We start from the raw sequence: 17105 nt of genomic DNA, 5'->3' as shown, positions 1-17105 counted from the left end.
CGGACAGAGACGATAAAACGACCCCTCCCTCCTTGTCGCTCCTTCTCTCTCCCGCTGCTGCCGCCTCTCACTCAGTACAGCGTGTGCCTCCTTCCAAAGCCCAGGCATTGCCAACCATATGATATCACTCAGTTGCCTTATATGGGGAAACGGTGGGTTGCCATGACGACAGCAGACTCCACCTGTTTCTCCATCTCTCTCTCCCTCTCCCTCGGTCCACCCTGTTTCATCAGTAGAAAGAAGGTGTGGTCTGGGTAAATAAACGCAGCACATGGAGGGGGGTGATGTGAGAAGATCAGTTTCAGCCTGTGTTAAATACAGAGCTGGAATCAGGACAGGTAATCAATCAGTCTGTGCATTAGCCGCCCGCCACAGAGCAAAGAGGAGGAAGGACTCCTCTGCTGTAAACAGGGATGACGCCACAGACTGTAGGAGACATTAATAGCACAGCTGCTCATTGCTCAACAGACAAAGTTCATGAGGTCGGGACTAGAATACATCTGAAAGTATTTGTGATATTTTCAGCAATTCTTTGCTTTAGGTGATAATACATAAATGTGCCTGGGCTAAGAGATAGGCTTGGGCATTTGGGAGGGGCACAGAGGACACGTTCTTATAGGTGAGGTGCTTTGGGCATACCCATCTGGCAAGAGAACCAGGAGCAGACACAGGACAGGCTGGAGAGATTGAGTTTGTTGCCCTGGGAATGCCTCAGTGTCCCAGGACAGCTAGAAGTGGTGGGTGGGGAGAGGGAGGCGTGGCTGTCTCTGCTTAAACTGCTGCCCACGCGATCAGAAGGATGGATGTACATACGAATACTAAATAACCCGTTCCACACTAATATTATGATACAGTATGCAGACTGGTTCTTTTTGGAAGATATAAGACTGAAGGGGTATTCTCAACGCAACAATCAACTGAGGAGAAGGAAAATACGGAGCATTTGAAAACAATTCAAACATCTGAAAACAACCCAGCTTACTTGGTTTGGAAAATGGTCAGACGCTGACTATGAAGTTACAGTAAACCACAGACTGTAGATAAAACAAGGGCATGCTTCTGAGCAATGTTCCCTCTAAGCTGCGCGTGTGCACAATTGTGCACTGCTGGCACTGTCTCTGCACACAGAAAATCTGTGTTGCGCACAAAAAAAAATCTAACCTGAATTGAAATTAAAATTAAAACTTTAACAATTCTGTTTTGCAGTGTTAGTCAGTGACTGGCTGCTCCCGTATGAGATTAGAACAATGCCACCTTACCCCATAGTCCAGCCAATAATGCGATTCACATTCGTATATACTAGGGGTCGGCAACCCTCGGCACGCGTGCCACAGTTGGTACGCGAAGGGTTACCTGATAGCACGACCATAGCTGGATTGGCCATCGGGCATATTGGGCATTTGCTCGGTGGCCCGGTGACTTTTTTTTCTTTGTAACGATATAAACAATTAAAGGTGGTGGATTGGCCAGATGCTGGTCGGAGTGTAAAAATAACTCAGTTGTTTGGTGGTGGCAGTGCTTCCTCAGATTCAGTAACATTGGCAAGTGGTGGAGGCCAGCAGGATGAGAGAAAGGGGAGGCAGGAGGAGAGACCCGAGGCAGCCGCTGGTCCGAGCGTCAGGTGAACTGAACTTCAGGTAAGAAGTTATGACTGCAGTCTATCTGGGTCAGATATAAACCAAGTTTAGGTTTATTTTCATTGTGCTGACTTTTTCGTACTGCGTACTAGCTAGCATGACAGAGTTTCTATACAGCTGGGTGGGTGCTATGATGTTACTGATAGTGAACTTTATTTTATTCATAAGGTTAGTTAGTAGAGTTGCCAACCATCCCGTAAAAAGACGGAATCATCTCGTATTCAGAGAAAATATTACGCGTTTCGTGTTGAGGTGAAAAGGAACAGTTTGTCCCGGACTTCAGCTAGAATGGAAAAAGACACAAAGCTGGATTTATTCTGTTGTTACGCTGCAGCTGCCTCTTCTCCTCTCATTCTCTCCTCCTCCCTCTCCTGTTGCTACTTCAATCATGAAACTGATTAATGATCAGCTGATCGGCTTTCCTCTCTTGTTTGTTTATCCCACTTTGCGCCAGAAAGAGGAAACGGTGGATGTGGCGCTAAACAACAGCAGCACGTTTAAGCTTAATCAACTGTTGTTAGAATTTATTTAATATTAATTTCTAGTATCAGCTGATGTTTGCTGGAGCCACAGCTGTAAAAGCTGCTGGTCATGATGTCGGTTTGGATATGTGGTGAGAGGGAAACATGAAGATGAAACCAGGAGATGTCCTTACTGAATCATCAGAGCTGAACAGGTGATGGAGAAACAGGTTTACCTTTTAGGTGACATAAATGAGTTGAAGGGAAGTTATGAACTGTTTCTGAGAGACAAATAACACCAGGATCCTTTTTTTTATGTAGCTGACAGCTGGTAACTGTGCAGGGGCGGATCTAGCAAAGTGCTGCCAGGGGGGCAGGTAGGGAAACAGGGAAAAGGGGGGCACAAGGAAATAGTTTTCTTTCTTATTCTCATTTAAAATGTCGAGCTTTTATTAAATAATTATCTGAAGCTTACAACCAAAGTTTTTATCTGATGTAAAATGTATAGAAATCATACATATACCAACAAGACTGTACATCACTGTCACAACAGTGTCTGTTTTCATTCAAAGGCTTTATGGCTTTTCCTATAATACCTGGGGGGCCGGGCCGATTTTTTGTCCCAGTCCAGTCCTGACCAAACTGTTAGACACCATGAGGTGACTGCTGAGTGTTACAGGTGTTACAGCAGTGATACATCTGCTGCTGTCAGGCCTGCAGGTATCAGGCTGTTGTTGTCCTTCATCTCATAGTGGACAGAAATTATTTTTAGGAGTGGCACAAATAATTTGATGCAGAACAGCTGATTGTTCTGTAAATAGTTTGAAATGTTTATTTTAAAAAAAACGCCTTGGCTGCATTTTTAGGTAAACAGCTGCAAAAAACTTTGTTTGCATAACTCAGTTACTTTTTTGAAGAAGTAACTATATAATTAATTGCCCAACATTGGTCAATATATACTGTATTTTGCAGAGTTACAGACTCTCTCCCAGACCACAGACTCATAATACAAGTCAGAGCTTTATAAAAAAATAAAAAATAAAAAAAAAGAAAGTTGTGTTTTCAAAATTGGAGTTCAAGTTATTTTTACTTCCAATGGTGTTAACATGCTACACAGGTCATGAACAAGTTTTTTTTTACCTTTTCATTGTAAGTGGGCTAAAGCAGTTAATTAAAAAATAAATGTAAATGCTGTAATTTGATTATTTTAATAAACCATGTATCTTGGATGGATTGGATGCTGGCGTGACCACAGTGCACACGTCTGCTGTTGCTCACAGTGGTCCAAGGGACGCTCAGGGAGTTTGTGTGTTCGCTCAGACACGTGAAAAATTAGAGGGAACATTGCTTCTGAGTCTCAAAAGTCAAGCCCATCCAGAATTACCTTAATAACACATTCTTTCTCATGGCTAGCAGGGCGGTTATCGGTCCGGTTGCAAAAAGTGATCAGACTTTATAGAAGTCTATGGGAAAACTATGAATCTTTGACCTCAGGAAACACTTTTGTTTATGGGCTCAATCACTACTTTCATATCTTCTTGAATAAAACACTAAAGCAGGCGGCGCTTATTGTCCAACAACTTGTGAATATCAAGTTGTTAGCCATTTTTTTGTAATCAGATGAGGATGTTTTATGGTCAGATCCAGCTTTCATCACGCCGTTATATACCAAGTGCCTTCATCCAATGGGAACACTGGATGCAGAGCGATAACAGTCCAAGTTCAGAGACAAAGGAAGCCTATGTAAAGATGTTTGATGGTCAACAACCAGGTTGGTCTTTGCTGTTTTGTTACAACCGCCGGCGTGGCTCATTCACAAACTGGGTTATAGTGTTGGTAGGTGGGATCGTCATTCCCAAACCATCATTTATTAATAAGGAGGGATATTGTTGTGAAGGGATTTTTGTCTTTTCTTTCATTTCTCTCCTGAAGGTTTTTATAAAAACCACAATGTTTTTCCAATTCTAACCGAGTTTTAGTCTCTAAAGCACTAAAAAGAAGTGAAAGAAAAGCTAAAATTGGCAAGTGAAAGAAATGCCAAACAACGTGGAAAGTAAATGTTCTGATGGGATGGACAAACCTGCAACTGATGTCACCACCAGCCTGCAAAGCTCCAAATGCAGACTTTGGCCTATATAATAATCCTGTTTGGGGTAAAATGCACCCGTTTGCTGCAGAAAAATAATGTGTTGAAACTGACAGCACTATCTCAGTAATTCCAGAACTCGGTGCAGGAATGTCTTCTGTATAACTAGGACACACTAGAGCCTTTGACAAATCTGCACATTTTTTCCCCATAAGAATGAGGACAGCCTGACCTTAACTTGGGGGTTCAACAAGCACTTTGGATTCTGGCCCTCCTTTATATGTTGGAGCTTTCTTTAAACAACAGCCGGTCAGAGCGACTCGGCTTGCAGTGAGTTGTACCCTACCTGGATTTGCCCTCATTTCTCCTGCACAGAAAACCAAAGTTAGGCCAAGTCCAGTTCTGTGACCCTGGAAAAGCATCTCATGAAACCCAGAGACATTCGCCAGTGTGTGAATGTGTGTGTGAATGGGTGAATGACTGAATGTAGTGTAAAGCGCTTTGGGGTCCTATGGACTAGAAAAGCGCTATACAAATGCAGGCCATTTACCATTTTAGTCCCTCTGACTTTCTCTCAGGCAACAGATCCAGGTCAGCTCAGCTGACCATTTGTATGAGTCATTCAGGCTTCTTCCTTCACTAATAAGGTACAGCATCACACTGGTTGGCACCAGGATTGAGTACAGAAGGATCTTTTTAAAGTTTACATGACGATGTGTCCTGACAAAGGACTAAATTTATTGGATCTATTGCTTTTATAACTTAGAGAAACCTTGGGTGCTAATAAAGATAAATGCAAAAAAAGTCAAGATGGAAGTGAAATAAACTGTAGTTCCTCTAATGGCCAGCAGAGGTTTTCTGGAAAACCAGAATAAACACCAAGTTAAAATTTTCAACTTTACATCCCTAAAAGTATGTTTGGTCTCTATAGATAGTGTACATGTTCCAGCCACCAGAGGTAAAAATCAGAAAACTGATAAATGAATCTATTCATGACACAAATGACACAAATGACCCTACAGACTATGAAAAATGGACATAGCAACGTGACATGACACACTGTAAAGTTGTACATTTTAACATTTTAAGTCTGTCGGGATTGACTCGTTTTTGAAACCAGACTCAAGTGGCCATTAGAGGAACGGCGGTTTTTCTTTATTTTTGTAGCCCCGGCAGGTGCTGTTTGCTCCAGCCCCGCATTTTAGATATGACATCATCTCCTTCTGAGAAAGACTGAAAATAAGCCCCTATGGCTGAATGTTATTCCCTAAAGCCGAACAGAGAAGAGCTGCAGCAGACCATCTGTCACAGGTATCAAATGAGAGCATGCGTTGATGGATGGCAGAGTGAAGCTGAGAATATGAAGCAAAGAAAAAAAAAGACAGAGCAAAGGGAGGGAGGAGATTTGATGAAGGGAGGTGTCTCACATTTTGACATTCGCTCGCTGTCTCACTTCAATTCTTTTCTCCATATTCTATTGCTGACGTTTTTCAGGTAATAACCGCTGAGAAGGTGGCCATTTCTGGCCCAGCGAGCAGGTCGTAAACATGCCTCCACTGCATCCGTGTGTCTAAAGCCCCAGAGGCGTCTCGCCACATAATGCTCTTGTTTGGGTTTGCAGGCCCGCTGATGTGCTGCTATTATCTCTCAGGAAGAAAATGTTCACATGTAGAAGCCGACAGCCCTCGGAGAGCACTCTTACCTCCCCCGAGGATGCACCCCCCTCTAGATTTGTATAAAACTGTGGATGTGGCTCTGTGTCATAATCCATACACGATATGAGCTTTTATTGATCAAATTAGGACTTCATAAGGAAACAAGTCCTTACTGGGAGGTTCTAAAACCACTGAATCAGTCCTAGTTCAATCCTAGAAATCTGTTGACCAATTAAAATGTTGCACAGGACCAGAAAACCATCAATAACTTTAACAGATGGTGTATTTTTGTTCCCTATGACCACCAATTATTTTGCTTTTTGTACTGAATTCATTTACTTTTTCTGATCTGTTCGCGTAGGAGCTGGCTACATGGATGAAAGTCACTGTCAAACTAATTTTATTCCAATGTCTTATATATTTCCTTTCATATGATATGGATATGTATGGATATATTTATGATTTGAATTGTGACATGCTGCCCTGTCAGCGATACCGAACACATTTGCTGGGAGCAGAGGCAGAGGATATCATCCTCTTTTCTTTTTGCAGACGATCCTTGCCTCCTGACTTCATCAAACGTGACCTCTAGCTTGCGCTGGGGCGATTTGGAGCAGCCAAGTGTGAAGCACATGGAAAGAGAATTAGCCCCTCTGAGTCTGAGCTGTGATTCTCCACTGGAAAGGGCTGGATTGCCCTCTCCTGCCTGGAGTATCTCTGGTTTACAAGTGAGAAGTGAGTGGAGCGGGACACTGACAGATGTATTTGCACAGCTTCTGCAGTGGTGTGGATGCTGTATCAGTCTGCTGTGGTAATGAGAGGAAGTTGTGAAACACAAACAGCCATGTTCCTGCCCTCGTCTATGGCCACAAGCTGTGCGTGCCAAAAGAGTAGGATCGTGGCAGAAATGAGCTTCCTCCAAAGGCTGTCTGGGCTCTCCCTTAGAGACAGGGTGAGCAGCTCCTTCAGGAGAGGCTCGGAGTAGAGCTGCTACACAAAATCGAAAGGAGCCGGAGGAGGTGGGTTTGAGCATACTAGGTGAAGTATACGGTGTCGATTTAATTAGTCCCCCACCAAGGCAGCAGAGCAAACCTTAACTGACCCTTTGTATAGTTTTATACAGGAGAAGGTAAAAATAAATATCGAATTTCTGTCTTCTGAATTTAAACACACGATCTCTGAGTAAAAACGATTGGTAGATTGGATGGTCGGAGTTAAAAAAAATGGAGTCATGTTTAAGTTGTTGAATTGAGTTGTATTGATAAATGACTTTTATTAAAGTGACAGGGCAGTAAAATCTGGTTTCAGGTGGTTTTTGTTGATTTCAGAATTCTAGTTTTTATTCTTATAATGTGTTTTTTTTTCACGCCTGGTTTATTTTCATTTTAGTTAACTCCAATAACCTCAGCTGTTGTCATCAGTGACAAGACAGAAGCTCACAGTGAAAGCAAAGTGTCTACTGTGACTTAAAAAACCTGCCATTTGAGTTCCCTTCATCATTTTGCGTATGCACGCTGCCTTCTGTAGGTATTCTCGCAGGACTGTTCGCTCGATTTCCTGACAAACTATAAAAGAAACCACATAAACTGCAGCCGACTGATTAGAAACTTCTTTCCGCCTGCTAAGATAAACAGTATGAGTCACGATGAAGGTGGTGTATCCTGCACCAATCGTCCTCAGGAGGATTGATGGAAACAGGAAAATAATCCCACCTTCTATTTTTATGGAAATTGGGAGTGAATGCGAGAGATTTAGCTCATTATAAGTAGAATTAACAAGGATTAAAGTGCCAAGACCACCACTGCTGCAGTTATAATTACTCATGTCACAAAGGGAAGTATTCGTCCGCTCATTGTTTCTTTTTGGTTTGTTCACGTCAGAGCAGAAAGTGTGAAAGTACCTGTCGGCCCGCAGCGGGGGAGCCCTGTGACATGCTGCTGGGGCTGTTGGAGAACTTGTTTTTCTGGAGGTCCATGATGGCGTCTCGCTGACGCTCTATGTCAGCCTTGTGGATGCTGTTCAGGGCCTCCAGGCTCTTGGCGGCCACAGAGTTGTGCCGGCGGTCCAGCGAGGACGACGTGAAGCCCCCGTTGCTGTTGTCGGGGAACCGTCGGGCCCCGCGGCCACCAGTGGCAGCCAGGGTGTGGTAATCCCGGGGGAACTCGGCATCGCCGGCAGAGATCATGGGACCCTTTCTCTTCTCTCGACCTGCAGCCAGAAGATGGAAGGGAGGGGAATTTAAAGAGTGAATGGTGAGACAGTGAAAAATGTCTTTGGTAACAAGATCATGTCTTACGATGAAATCTGAAAACAGTGGCATGATTTTCAGGCTCATGTGCACCAGTACACACGATACCACAGGAAAAGCAGCTGCACGAGAGAGAAACTCACTTGAAATTGGAGTCATTCCATCTCAGTTCATCAACATTTTAAAACATTTCCCACCTGACCATCACAGATTTACCTAAAAAATCATTAGTTCTTGATTAGTTGATAATTAAAGCTAATGGGATTTTAACATTTTGGGGGGAATGACAACAGGAGCCTGAATCTTTGTTTTATTCTGGCCATCTTTCCCAACCAAGTCTGTGATGGTCAGGTGGGAGCCATCGGATGAACTGGCACGGATTCATCCCTTTACACCCGAACAGATATTTGAACTCGGAGGTTAATAGCTGCTTAAAAACAATGCAAAAGATTTAGCAACAAAATAGCAGTCAATATGCATTATGTCCGCTGTGTCATGTGTTGCACGCAACCACCTGTATGTTATCATTCATAAGGTTATTCTTGTCTCGCTTACTGAATTGCATTCATCAAAAATGTGTGGGAAGTTATTGTTTTAGGTCTTAAGATTCTTTCCATCTGTCCCAAACAGCAGATCAGTAAGAACTCCACAAATTTAAGGCCATTTCTGTGTTTAATTGTTATTGCTCATGATTCTTGGAAAGTACACTCTTATGAAAGAGATTTTTGATTTTAATGTAATAAAAATTAAATGTAATAAATGTAATTTGTTATTCCACCATTCGAGCTTTCATTCCATGAGCATTATAAGACTCCAGTAGCATGTACTGTACATGCTGTTTATAGTCAGCTGGTAAAAGAATGGACAGGCAGATGTGCTTTAATCTGCTCATTGGGCTGTGAGTGAATGAGGTGGTTATCTCTGATATCACTGATCCAACTGTCTAAACATGCTGTAGTTAATAGTTTGGACCTTGAGGCTTGTCAGCAGTGAGTGTTAATGTGAGGGCCAACGATGATACTGCAGTAACAGCCATAAAAACGCACTTTGTCCTTCAGCAACCTGCACAGTACACAACAAAACACTCTGTTCTCTCCCCCTATACACACACACACACACACACACACACACACACACACACACACACTGCTGTCGTTCTGTTACACAAACACATCTCAGGCAAAATACCCCGTGTGAAAACAGTGGGAACATCTGTCTATTCCAACAACTGCAACTATCCCAGGAACCCAGAGGCGAAAGAAAAAACTGTCGAACAGCAAAATCTCTCGCTATCACATGACAGCAGCGCTGCCTCACACACGTGTCAAAGTCTGTCAAGGAAACAGTGACATGAATGGGAATGAAGTCTCCGTGCATGGGGAACAGTTTAGTGCCCCCTTGTGACCGCTGACGCATAAAGCACGGCTGGCCTCGTGGAGGTGATCCGTTACAGTCGGCGCGCTGTTTGCATGAGTGAACAGGCTTAGTTTCATTATTTATGCACAAGTTATAAGGAGACACAGAAAGGAAAATAATGTGCAGGGAGAGGATAAGGAACAGGATACACCTGACTTACTAATGTGCTCATTGAGTTTATGACCCGGACCACCTGTTTTGAAATGTTTGGTAAGAGGATGAAGCAGAAATATTTCACTCTCCTGCACAGTATATAAATAAAAAGGTTCATTTGTGGAAATTGTTTCTAATTTCAACCTTTACTGCAAACCCTGTCAGAGTATTTCATTTTTAGCTTTTGGCTTTGAGGTCTTGGCCTTTTTTTGTGCCAAAGAAAATCATCAATCACATGAAAGAGGATTGAGGGAATATATCTGCTCTGCCACCTTAACAGAGAGCACAGCACTGACAGTCAGGTTTCAGTTATAAAAGTGAAGTTAATCAATAAAAGAATCCACTTGTTGGCAAAATTCTTCAACTGAAAGGCTTCGCTTAGATAGCTGCTGTTCTTCGAGGGCCATACTGCATAACAAAGAGCAGCTGATGATGAAGGGTTGAGGTGGGAGGTTCATCCCCAGGATGGATCCATTGCAGGTTTGTGATGATTTACATTAAAAGAAATAAGTAAAGGAAGCTCTGGGGAATAAATTTGACTTAGTCATGGTCAGAAATAGAGAGATCATCAGTGAAACTTCAGAAATGTCAAAATTCTGCAGTAAAATAGCTGCTCGATGGTTATTTTGACAATTCAAGAAAATTCAAGCTGCTGATGGGATTTTTCTAATGAATGGCATCAGGGTAAACTCTCAGATTTTGGTGCTTGTTTCCACTTTTAAGGGATAGCAGCTCTGTGCTGTGCATGATGAAAGTGTTTAAACCCTCTAAAGAGAGAGAGAGAGGAAGAAAGTAAACAGCAGCAGCACTGCAGGAGGATCTGATAAAACACAGCAAGGACGCTGACCCCGTGGTATTTGAATCAAATACAGAGCTTCAATCTGATCAGAGGTTATCTGTTGAGTTTTCAGCCACATCCCCTGACTTTATTCTGCAGCTAATGGGAGTGGGAGTGATGCATCGAGACACACAGGCACATAATGTACCGGCGGTGGACTACAAACACTGTAAATTACAGGCCCTGTAGTGTAGCGTTCGACGGCCGGAGCCTCTGTGCATTATTGGTCTGTCCCGTCGGGTCCTCTTTTTGACCTGCCGAGCAGCACAGATGCACTAAAGCAAGACTTTTGACTTTATAAACTCAAAGTTAAGAAACTGTCATACAGCTTGAAGCTACAGATGCCCTTGCATGTATAATTTATGCTTATTTTATTAGAAATCCATCTAAAGCTGCATAATGATAGTGCCATGCTGAGTAAACACCACTCAGAAAGTTCCCATGGTGTTCAAAGTTCCACGGTTCTGGAAATGGTCGGGGTCGGGGTGTGCATCACCATGACTCGTCTGCATTCGCGCCTGTGAATCCGAAATGTTGCCAGTCTGTGGATTCAGCCTGGCAACAGAAATATTTGTAGCTGTACTGTCTGAAAGAAAAGCGTCCGAGGTGGTCACAGATGTAATTCTTCAGCAACATACCGGTGTGTATCCATGGCAGGAAAGAAAAGAAGGTTATAAAACAGAGGCAGTGGGGGTGGGGGGATCAGGAGAGACAGAGGGAATGTCGAGACAGGGGCTTGTCACTTTAAATTATGTGAAGCCTTCTGCAAACACAATATGCAGTAAAGGGGGAGGTGGTGGGAGTTTGTATGTGGGGCAAAGAGACGCTGTATCTTACCAGGCTGAGCACTGCTGGTCATCTGCTGCAATACCTGCTGGGATTTACTGTACAGTAACTGTGTTACAGTGATGGTGCAACAACATCTGTCCCACATTTCAGCGTGACTTATTCGGTCCAGCCGTTTGGTGAAAATGTGAACTCGACATGCAAATAAATACACACAATCACAACTGGGAGCTGCCCAGTAAAACCAGTGTTCAGCTGGGGGCAGTGGGCAATAACAGCCGACCCTTTTTCCAGTCATAAGATTCTCTTTTGTCCCAGTTTTGTTCAGTTGTCTTTACTTATAAAATTTGATTTGTTTCCTAAATGAAGAAAAAAGATGTGAAACGATCTGATTGTGTGATTGTCGAGATTAGATTTGTTCCTCTGGAAAGAGTTTCAGTTTGATGACAATTGTGTTACAGAAGCAATCAACTCCAAACTAAGCTTTAATTTTTTTTTTAATTCCTCCAAACTTCAGTCTTTACAGATCAGGCCTGCTATAATATCAGATTTATTTTTTAATCGGAGAACAAAAGCGCAGTGACTCAATCACAAAATGTAGACACACTTGGTAGTCGGTGCTCAGAGTACAACAGTAAAGCTTAACAGCTAAAATTAGTTCAGACCAAGCAGCAACCTCCAGGGCTGAAAGTGAAGCTAGTGCTGCCAAATGTGCAGTTCCTCCAACGGCCATTGGAGGCTCCAAAAATGAGTCTCATGCTAACGTGTCCAAACTTACAGCAGAACAAACGTGTTTAGAGCCTGCTGCAAGATACACATTTCACCTCTGTGGAAGGTTCATTCCTTTATGAAAATGATACAGACCCCAAAGTACATTATCCAAACTGTATTTAGAGATCTGGCCCGTTTAGCAGGTGTCCACATGCAGGTAGTTGTAACCCATCGCTGTCTGCTAGGCCTCATCCACTACTCTGAGTCACTGAACTGCACCTCTCGACTCTCTGCGTGTGTTTATTAATTCATTACTCAGCACTGGCAAGCAGATATGTGTGTCCAAGTCCAAGAGTAAGTCTATAAAGCCAAAGAAATCCAACAGAAGTTACACAAGGAAACAGAGAAAGAACACAAACAGTTGCTGTAACAAAAGACAAAGGGAAGACAACACCATTTATACTCCCACACTGAGGGCTAATCAAAAGAATTAGACACAGCTGGGAGGAAATGAGACACAGGTGCACAATCAATAAAACCACAGGGAGGAAGTAAAACTGGATACAAGACACAGACGGCAACTAACTATCAAAGTAAAACAGGAAGAAGGTAACAGTAACTCGGGAAACTCAGACGCAAAAACAAACTTGATACAGGAAAAGACACAAAAAGAAAACAGTGGGAAGGACTGAGGAAAATATTAAACTCTATTAACTGGAATTAAGAACTCTTAATGGCAAAATCACTGGACATCCCACATCTCATAAATGCAGTTTCTGCACTCTGGTTAGTGCTAAATTATCTCAGATTAGGGATGTGAGAGAGAAATGATTTGGATAACTGATGCAGTACTTATCAGATGTTGGGACACCACCTTCAACTAGCCCTCAACAGATGGCTTCTCCCCCTCCTCTCTGTCTTTGGCAGGAGATGCAAAGCTGTTGGGTGGAAGACAGTTGCAGAAACCTGATATTCCCACACCTCTACTCATTCCAGTGTAAGGTCCTGCTGGGAAAACATGGTTATCTGAATGTTACTACCACACACCTGAACATTGCGGCTAGGGATGGGTATCGAAAACCGGTTCTTGTTGAGAACCGGTTCCCACTGTTTCAATTCCTTGGAATCGTTTGCCACTTTTAAAAACGATTCCCTTATCGATTCCAGTCGCCCCGAATGACGTCATCACGTTGAGTAGCGTCTTTTACCCAGTAGGAAACACGGCGCCTGAGCGGCACAAACGCTCAAAAGTTTGGTTACACTTTATGAGAAAGGATGACAACAGGGCAACGTGCAATACTTGCAAAGTAGAGATTTCATCAAAGGGAGGAAACACTACGAATATGCAAAAGCATTTGCTCAAAAAACACGCGATTGCTTTCAACGAATGTCGTGTTTTTGATCCGCTCCGGACTAGCGAAGCTCAACCCAGCAGCAGCGGTAGCGTTTCCACGTCCTCTCCCGTTAATACTGCAGGTAACTAATCAATTAGCATTGCACATTATGTTAGCGCGATTTACCTTATTACAAAACCTGCTATTACTGTGCGTTGCATTTAGATAACCATGATGAGAGAGACAGAGTCTGGCTGGCTCAGATGCTGGCAGTTCTCGCTGCAGTCTACCGGTAGCGTCTCCTTTCAGGCCAGGATAGACGAATGTCACCCAGCAGTGTCTAAGTTTGTGGTCAAAGGCTTGCACCCATTTGCCACAGCAGATGCCCCCGATTTCACTTTGGTAAGTGAATGTGTTTAATTGTAGGCAGGGACATTACTGGATATTCTTGTGTAATTGCTACAGAATAATTTATGTTAAACTTTGTTATTGCTACAGGAGAATATTTATTTTATTATTTTACAAATACATTTTTTTCCTGGGGACCCTGTGACACCCCATTGAAGAGCCGTAGGCTGTGAATCTCTTAAGATCTCACTGTTGGGTTTGTAAGGCCATGTTACTCCTAAATTTCTATCTTGTTCAAAGAGAAGATATAAAACACAGTTCTAAGCTAATCGACTTTAGTGTTCTCCTTTTTAAAAAAAAAAGAATCGATAAGGAATCGAATCGTTAAAATCTTATCAATACCCATCCCTAATTGCGGCTGCCAAACATCACCCCATGGTAACAGCCCTCCCTGATGGCAGGAAGTGCCTTCAGGAGCGCCTCCAGAACAGGTCAAGGAGGCCAAAATTCTCCAAATTCACAGCCAGTTGTGGAAAATGTTTCCTTTTGTGTTTCTCTGAAGAAAATGCAATGGTTTTAATGCTATCATCTACATACATGAATGAGCCATTTCATTAGGTACACCTGTTCAACTGCTCGCTAATGCAAGTATGTCATGAGCCAATCACATGGCAGGAATTTGATGCATTTAGTTAGATGCATGAGTTCATTTTATTGAAATGGCCTCCACAGTCCCCAGACCTCAATCGAACAGAGCACCGTTGGCATGCAGAGGAATGAGAGTTTCACATCACAGGTGTACAGCTGATTAATCTGCAACAACTGTGCAATGTTTTCATGTGAACATGGAATTTCTCCAGCACCTTGTTGAATCTGTGCCACAGAGAACAAAGGCAGCTCCAGAGACACCAGGGGGTCTCAAGATGTACCTAAAAAGTGTTGGGTGAGTCTATATTTCAGAGGCATTTCCAAAGTTTCCATTTGGGTGATGCGGTGGGGACTGAGTCAGGGGATCCCACAGGAAATCAGATAATTTGATTAGAAATAAATAAAACAGAGGATAAACCTGACATTGAAAGAGAGGCCCTCTTTGGACATGCACCTGCATATATTAACTGAATTTATTCACCGGTGATATACTAATTGAGCACCGTGTCTTGTTTTATCTGTAATGAGTGCTGGATTACATAATTCTTACATAACTGAATGAACTGACGGCCCCTCTGGGCTCCTTCGACTGGTTTTGAAGCCCTGGCAAAACTTTGCCACCTCCTACCGATGACAGATTTTAATGGCTGACCTTTGCTCATCAGATCTCCTTTTAAAAAAGCATCTCTGAACATGCTGACATTTTCCGTTTGAGCCTCAGTTTTACTGCATACTGATTTCAGGTGAATTTATTCCAGTCCTCCCTCTAGTATCTCATTTGTTTAGTAAATTCAAGTAGGCAAATGTTCACATAAAACCCAGAGCAGCTCGTGTTACTTAAATCATGGCATTACTCATCCGTGTGTAAAGCAGCTACAGCCCTGCATGGTGTTTTTTCTCCTTAACTCCACCATGCTATTATTGCTCCTGGTGATGGTTAATGGGCTGCCACCTCCTCCCAGCTTGCTACTGGCACCACCTTTGTTATTACGGCTCTTCAGCTGTTATCGGTGCTGCCAGTCCATCTGATGAATTGCCCTTGAATTGTTTTATTTTACTCACATTGCTGAATCTTTAAAGTTGACACTGATGTCACTGTCATATTTCTGCCTTGCTTGCATGGATGCAAACCCGTGTACAAGCCCACTGAGGATAATTCCAAGGAATTACCTCCATTTATCAAAACCAAGCCTAAACTTGGACTCGAATATTCTGGCCTTCCATATCAAGATCATAAATCCCTCTGTCCCCTTAAACTATTAAATTGTCTGTTTCATTCTCTACTGGATGCTAATAATGCAAACTCACAGAACAAGATGTTTGTTCCTCCCACACATGCTTATACAAAGTTGCCATGCTGACCTCCCTGCATGATTCATTCTTCTGTGTTCATTAGAGTTGAGGGGAGACTAAAAAGCCAGAGAATGATTGTGATTGGGCCACTGATGCCATATTTCAGCTGTCGGGAACACATTCCAAAACCTGCTCAAGGCTGCGTCCAAACATTTCTCATTACTAGCCTCTAAGTGTGTAAAAGTGTGTGTCAGCAGCACAGCCTTGGCCACTGCTGGCCAAAGAGTCTGACAGAGGCCATTTGTTAGCTTTATGGTTTCATTGGGCGGAGGTCTAATCATTCATACTCGTCTGTGCTTCACTCAGATTTACTTCAGATTATTTTTGCTCCCTGAATGTTGGATTTAGAAGCCGGAGTTTGTTACAGCAGTACAGGGTGATGACACTGCTGTGTGTAACAGCCCTCGCATTAACAATGAATCAGCAGTCGTAGTCTAGTAACGCAGTATACAGCTACAGGAGGAAGGTGGAGCAGAAGTTGGAGAGGAACAATATGAGGGAGGTCTGGAATGGTGTGAAAACCATCACAGGCCACAACACCAAGAAAAGCACAGTGGGGGGGACTGTGGAGAAGGCAAACGAACTCAACAACTTCTTCAACAGGTTTGACCAGCCCACAACCCCCCCACCCTCACCCTCACCTTCACTACAGAGTCCTCTCCCCACTCTCCTGCCTCCCTCGCTTCCCCCCCTTCCTGACACCATGACACCCCCCTCCTCCAATCCCTCTCTCAGCAGCAAGACATCTCCCCCCCTCCCCTCCTCCCAAACATCTCCCAGTGTCACAGTGGATCAGGTCAGGAGGCAACTGAGGAAGCTTCGCCCCAGAAAGGCAGCAGGCCCAGACAAGGTGTCCTAGGATGCTTAAGGCGTGTGCTGCTGAACTTGGGGAGCCGCTACAACGAGTCTTCAACCTCAGTCTGCGACTGGGGAGAGTGCCCGCCCTCTGGAAGACATCCTGCATCGTCCCGGTCCCCAAAAAGAACCGGCCCAATGAGCTGAATGACTTATGAAGACTCTAGAGCGGCTCTTCCTCAACCTCCTCCGACCACAGGTACAACATGCCCAGGACCCACTACAGTTTGCATACAAGGCGGGTGTCGGAGTGGAGGATGCCATCCTGTACCTCCTACACAGAGCCCACTCACACCTGGATGGGGGAAAAGGCACGGTCAGGATCCTGTTTCTTGACTTTTCCAGTGCCTTTAATACCATCCGGCCCTGTATGCTTCAGGAAAAACTGAACAGGATGGAGGTGGACCCCTGCCTGGTGGCTTGGATCTCCGACTACCTCACCGACAGACCACAGTACGTCAGGCTGAAGGACATCACGTCTGACACTGTGGTCAGCAGCACAGGAGCACCACAGGGAACTGTGCTGTCCCCTCTTCTCTTCACCCTGTACACCTCTGACTTCTGCTACAACTCTGA

General features: G+C 43.6%; 1 protein-coding gene across 5 annotated transcripts in view; it reads right to left on the bottom strand.

The window, feature by feature from the left end:
* The window catches only part of srcin1b (SRC kinase signaling inhibitor 1b), a 139277-nt gene that overhangs the window by 73508 nt on the left and 48664 nt on the right, over positions 1 to 17105 (bottom strand). For all 5 annotated transcript variants that reach the window (XM_085466970.1, XM_085466972.1, XM_085466974.1 and 2 more), the window contains exon 2: positions 7740 to 8047. In XM_085466970.1, coding sequence (XP_085323096.1) covers positions 7740 to 8024 — 285 coding nt within the window. In that variant the 5' untranslated portion in view covers positions 8025 to 8047. The remainder of the gene's footprint in view (positions 1 to 7739; positions 8048 to 17105) is intronic.

The sequence above is a fragment of the Copadichromis virginalis genome, linkage group LG8 (assembly GCF_057382275.1).
Source record: "Copadichromis virginalis isolate Kocher_CV1m ecotype Utaka linkage group LG8, C_Virginalis_male_GT1.1, whole genome shotgun sequence".
In the NCBI taxonomy this organism is placed as follows: domain Eukaryota; kingdom Metazoa; phylum Chordata; class Actinopteri; order Cichliformes; family Cichlidae; genus Copadichromis; species Copadichromis virginalis.
The sequence above is the reverse complement of the archived record's forward strand: the minus strand, read 5'-3'. Positions and strand labels throughout refer to the sequence as shown.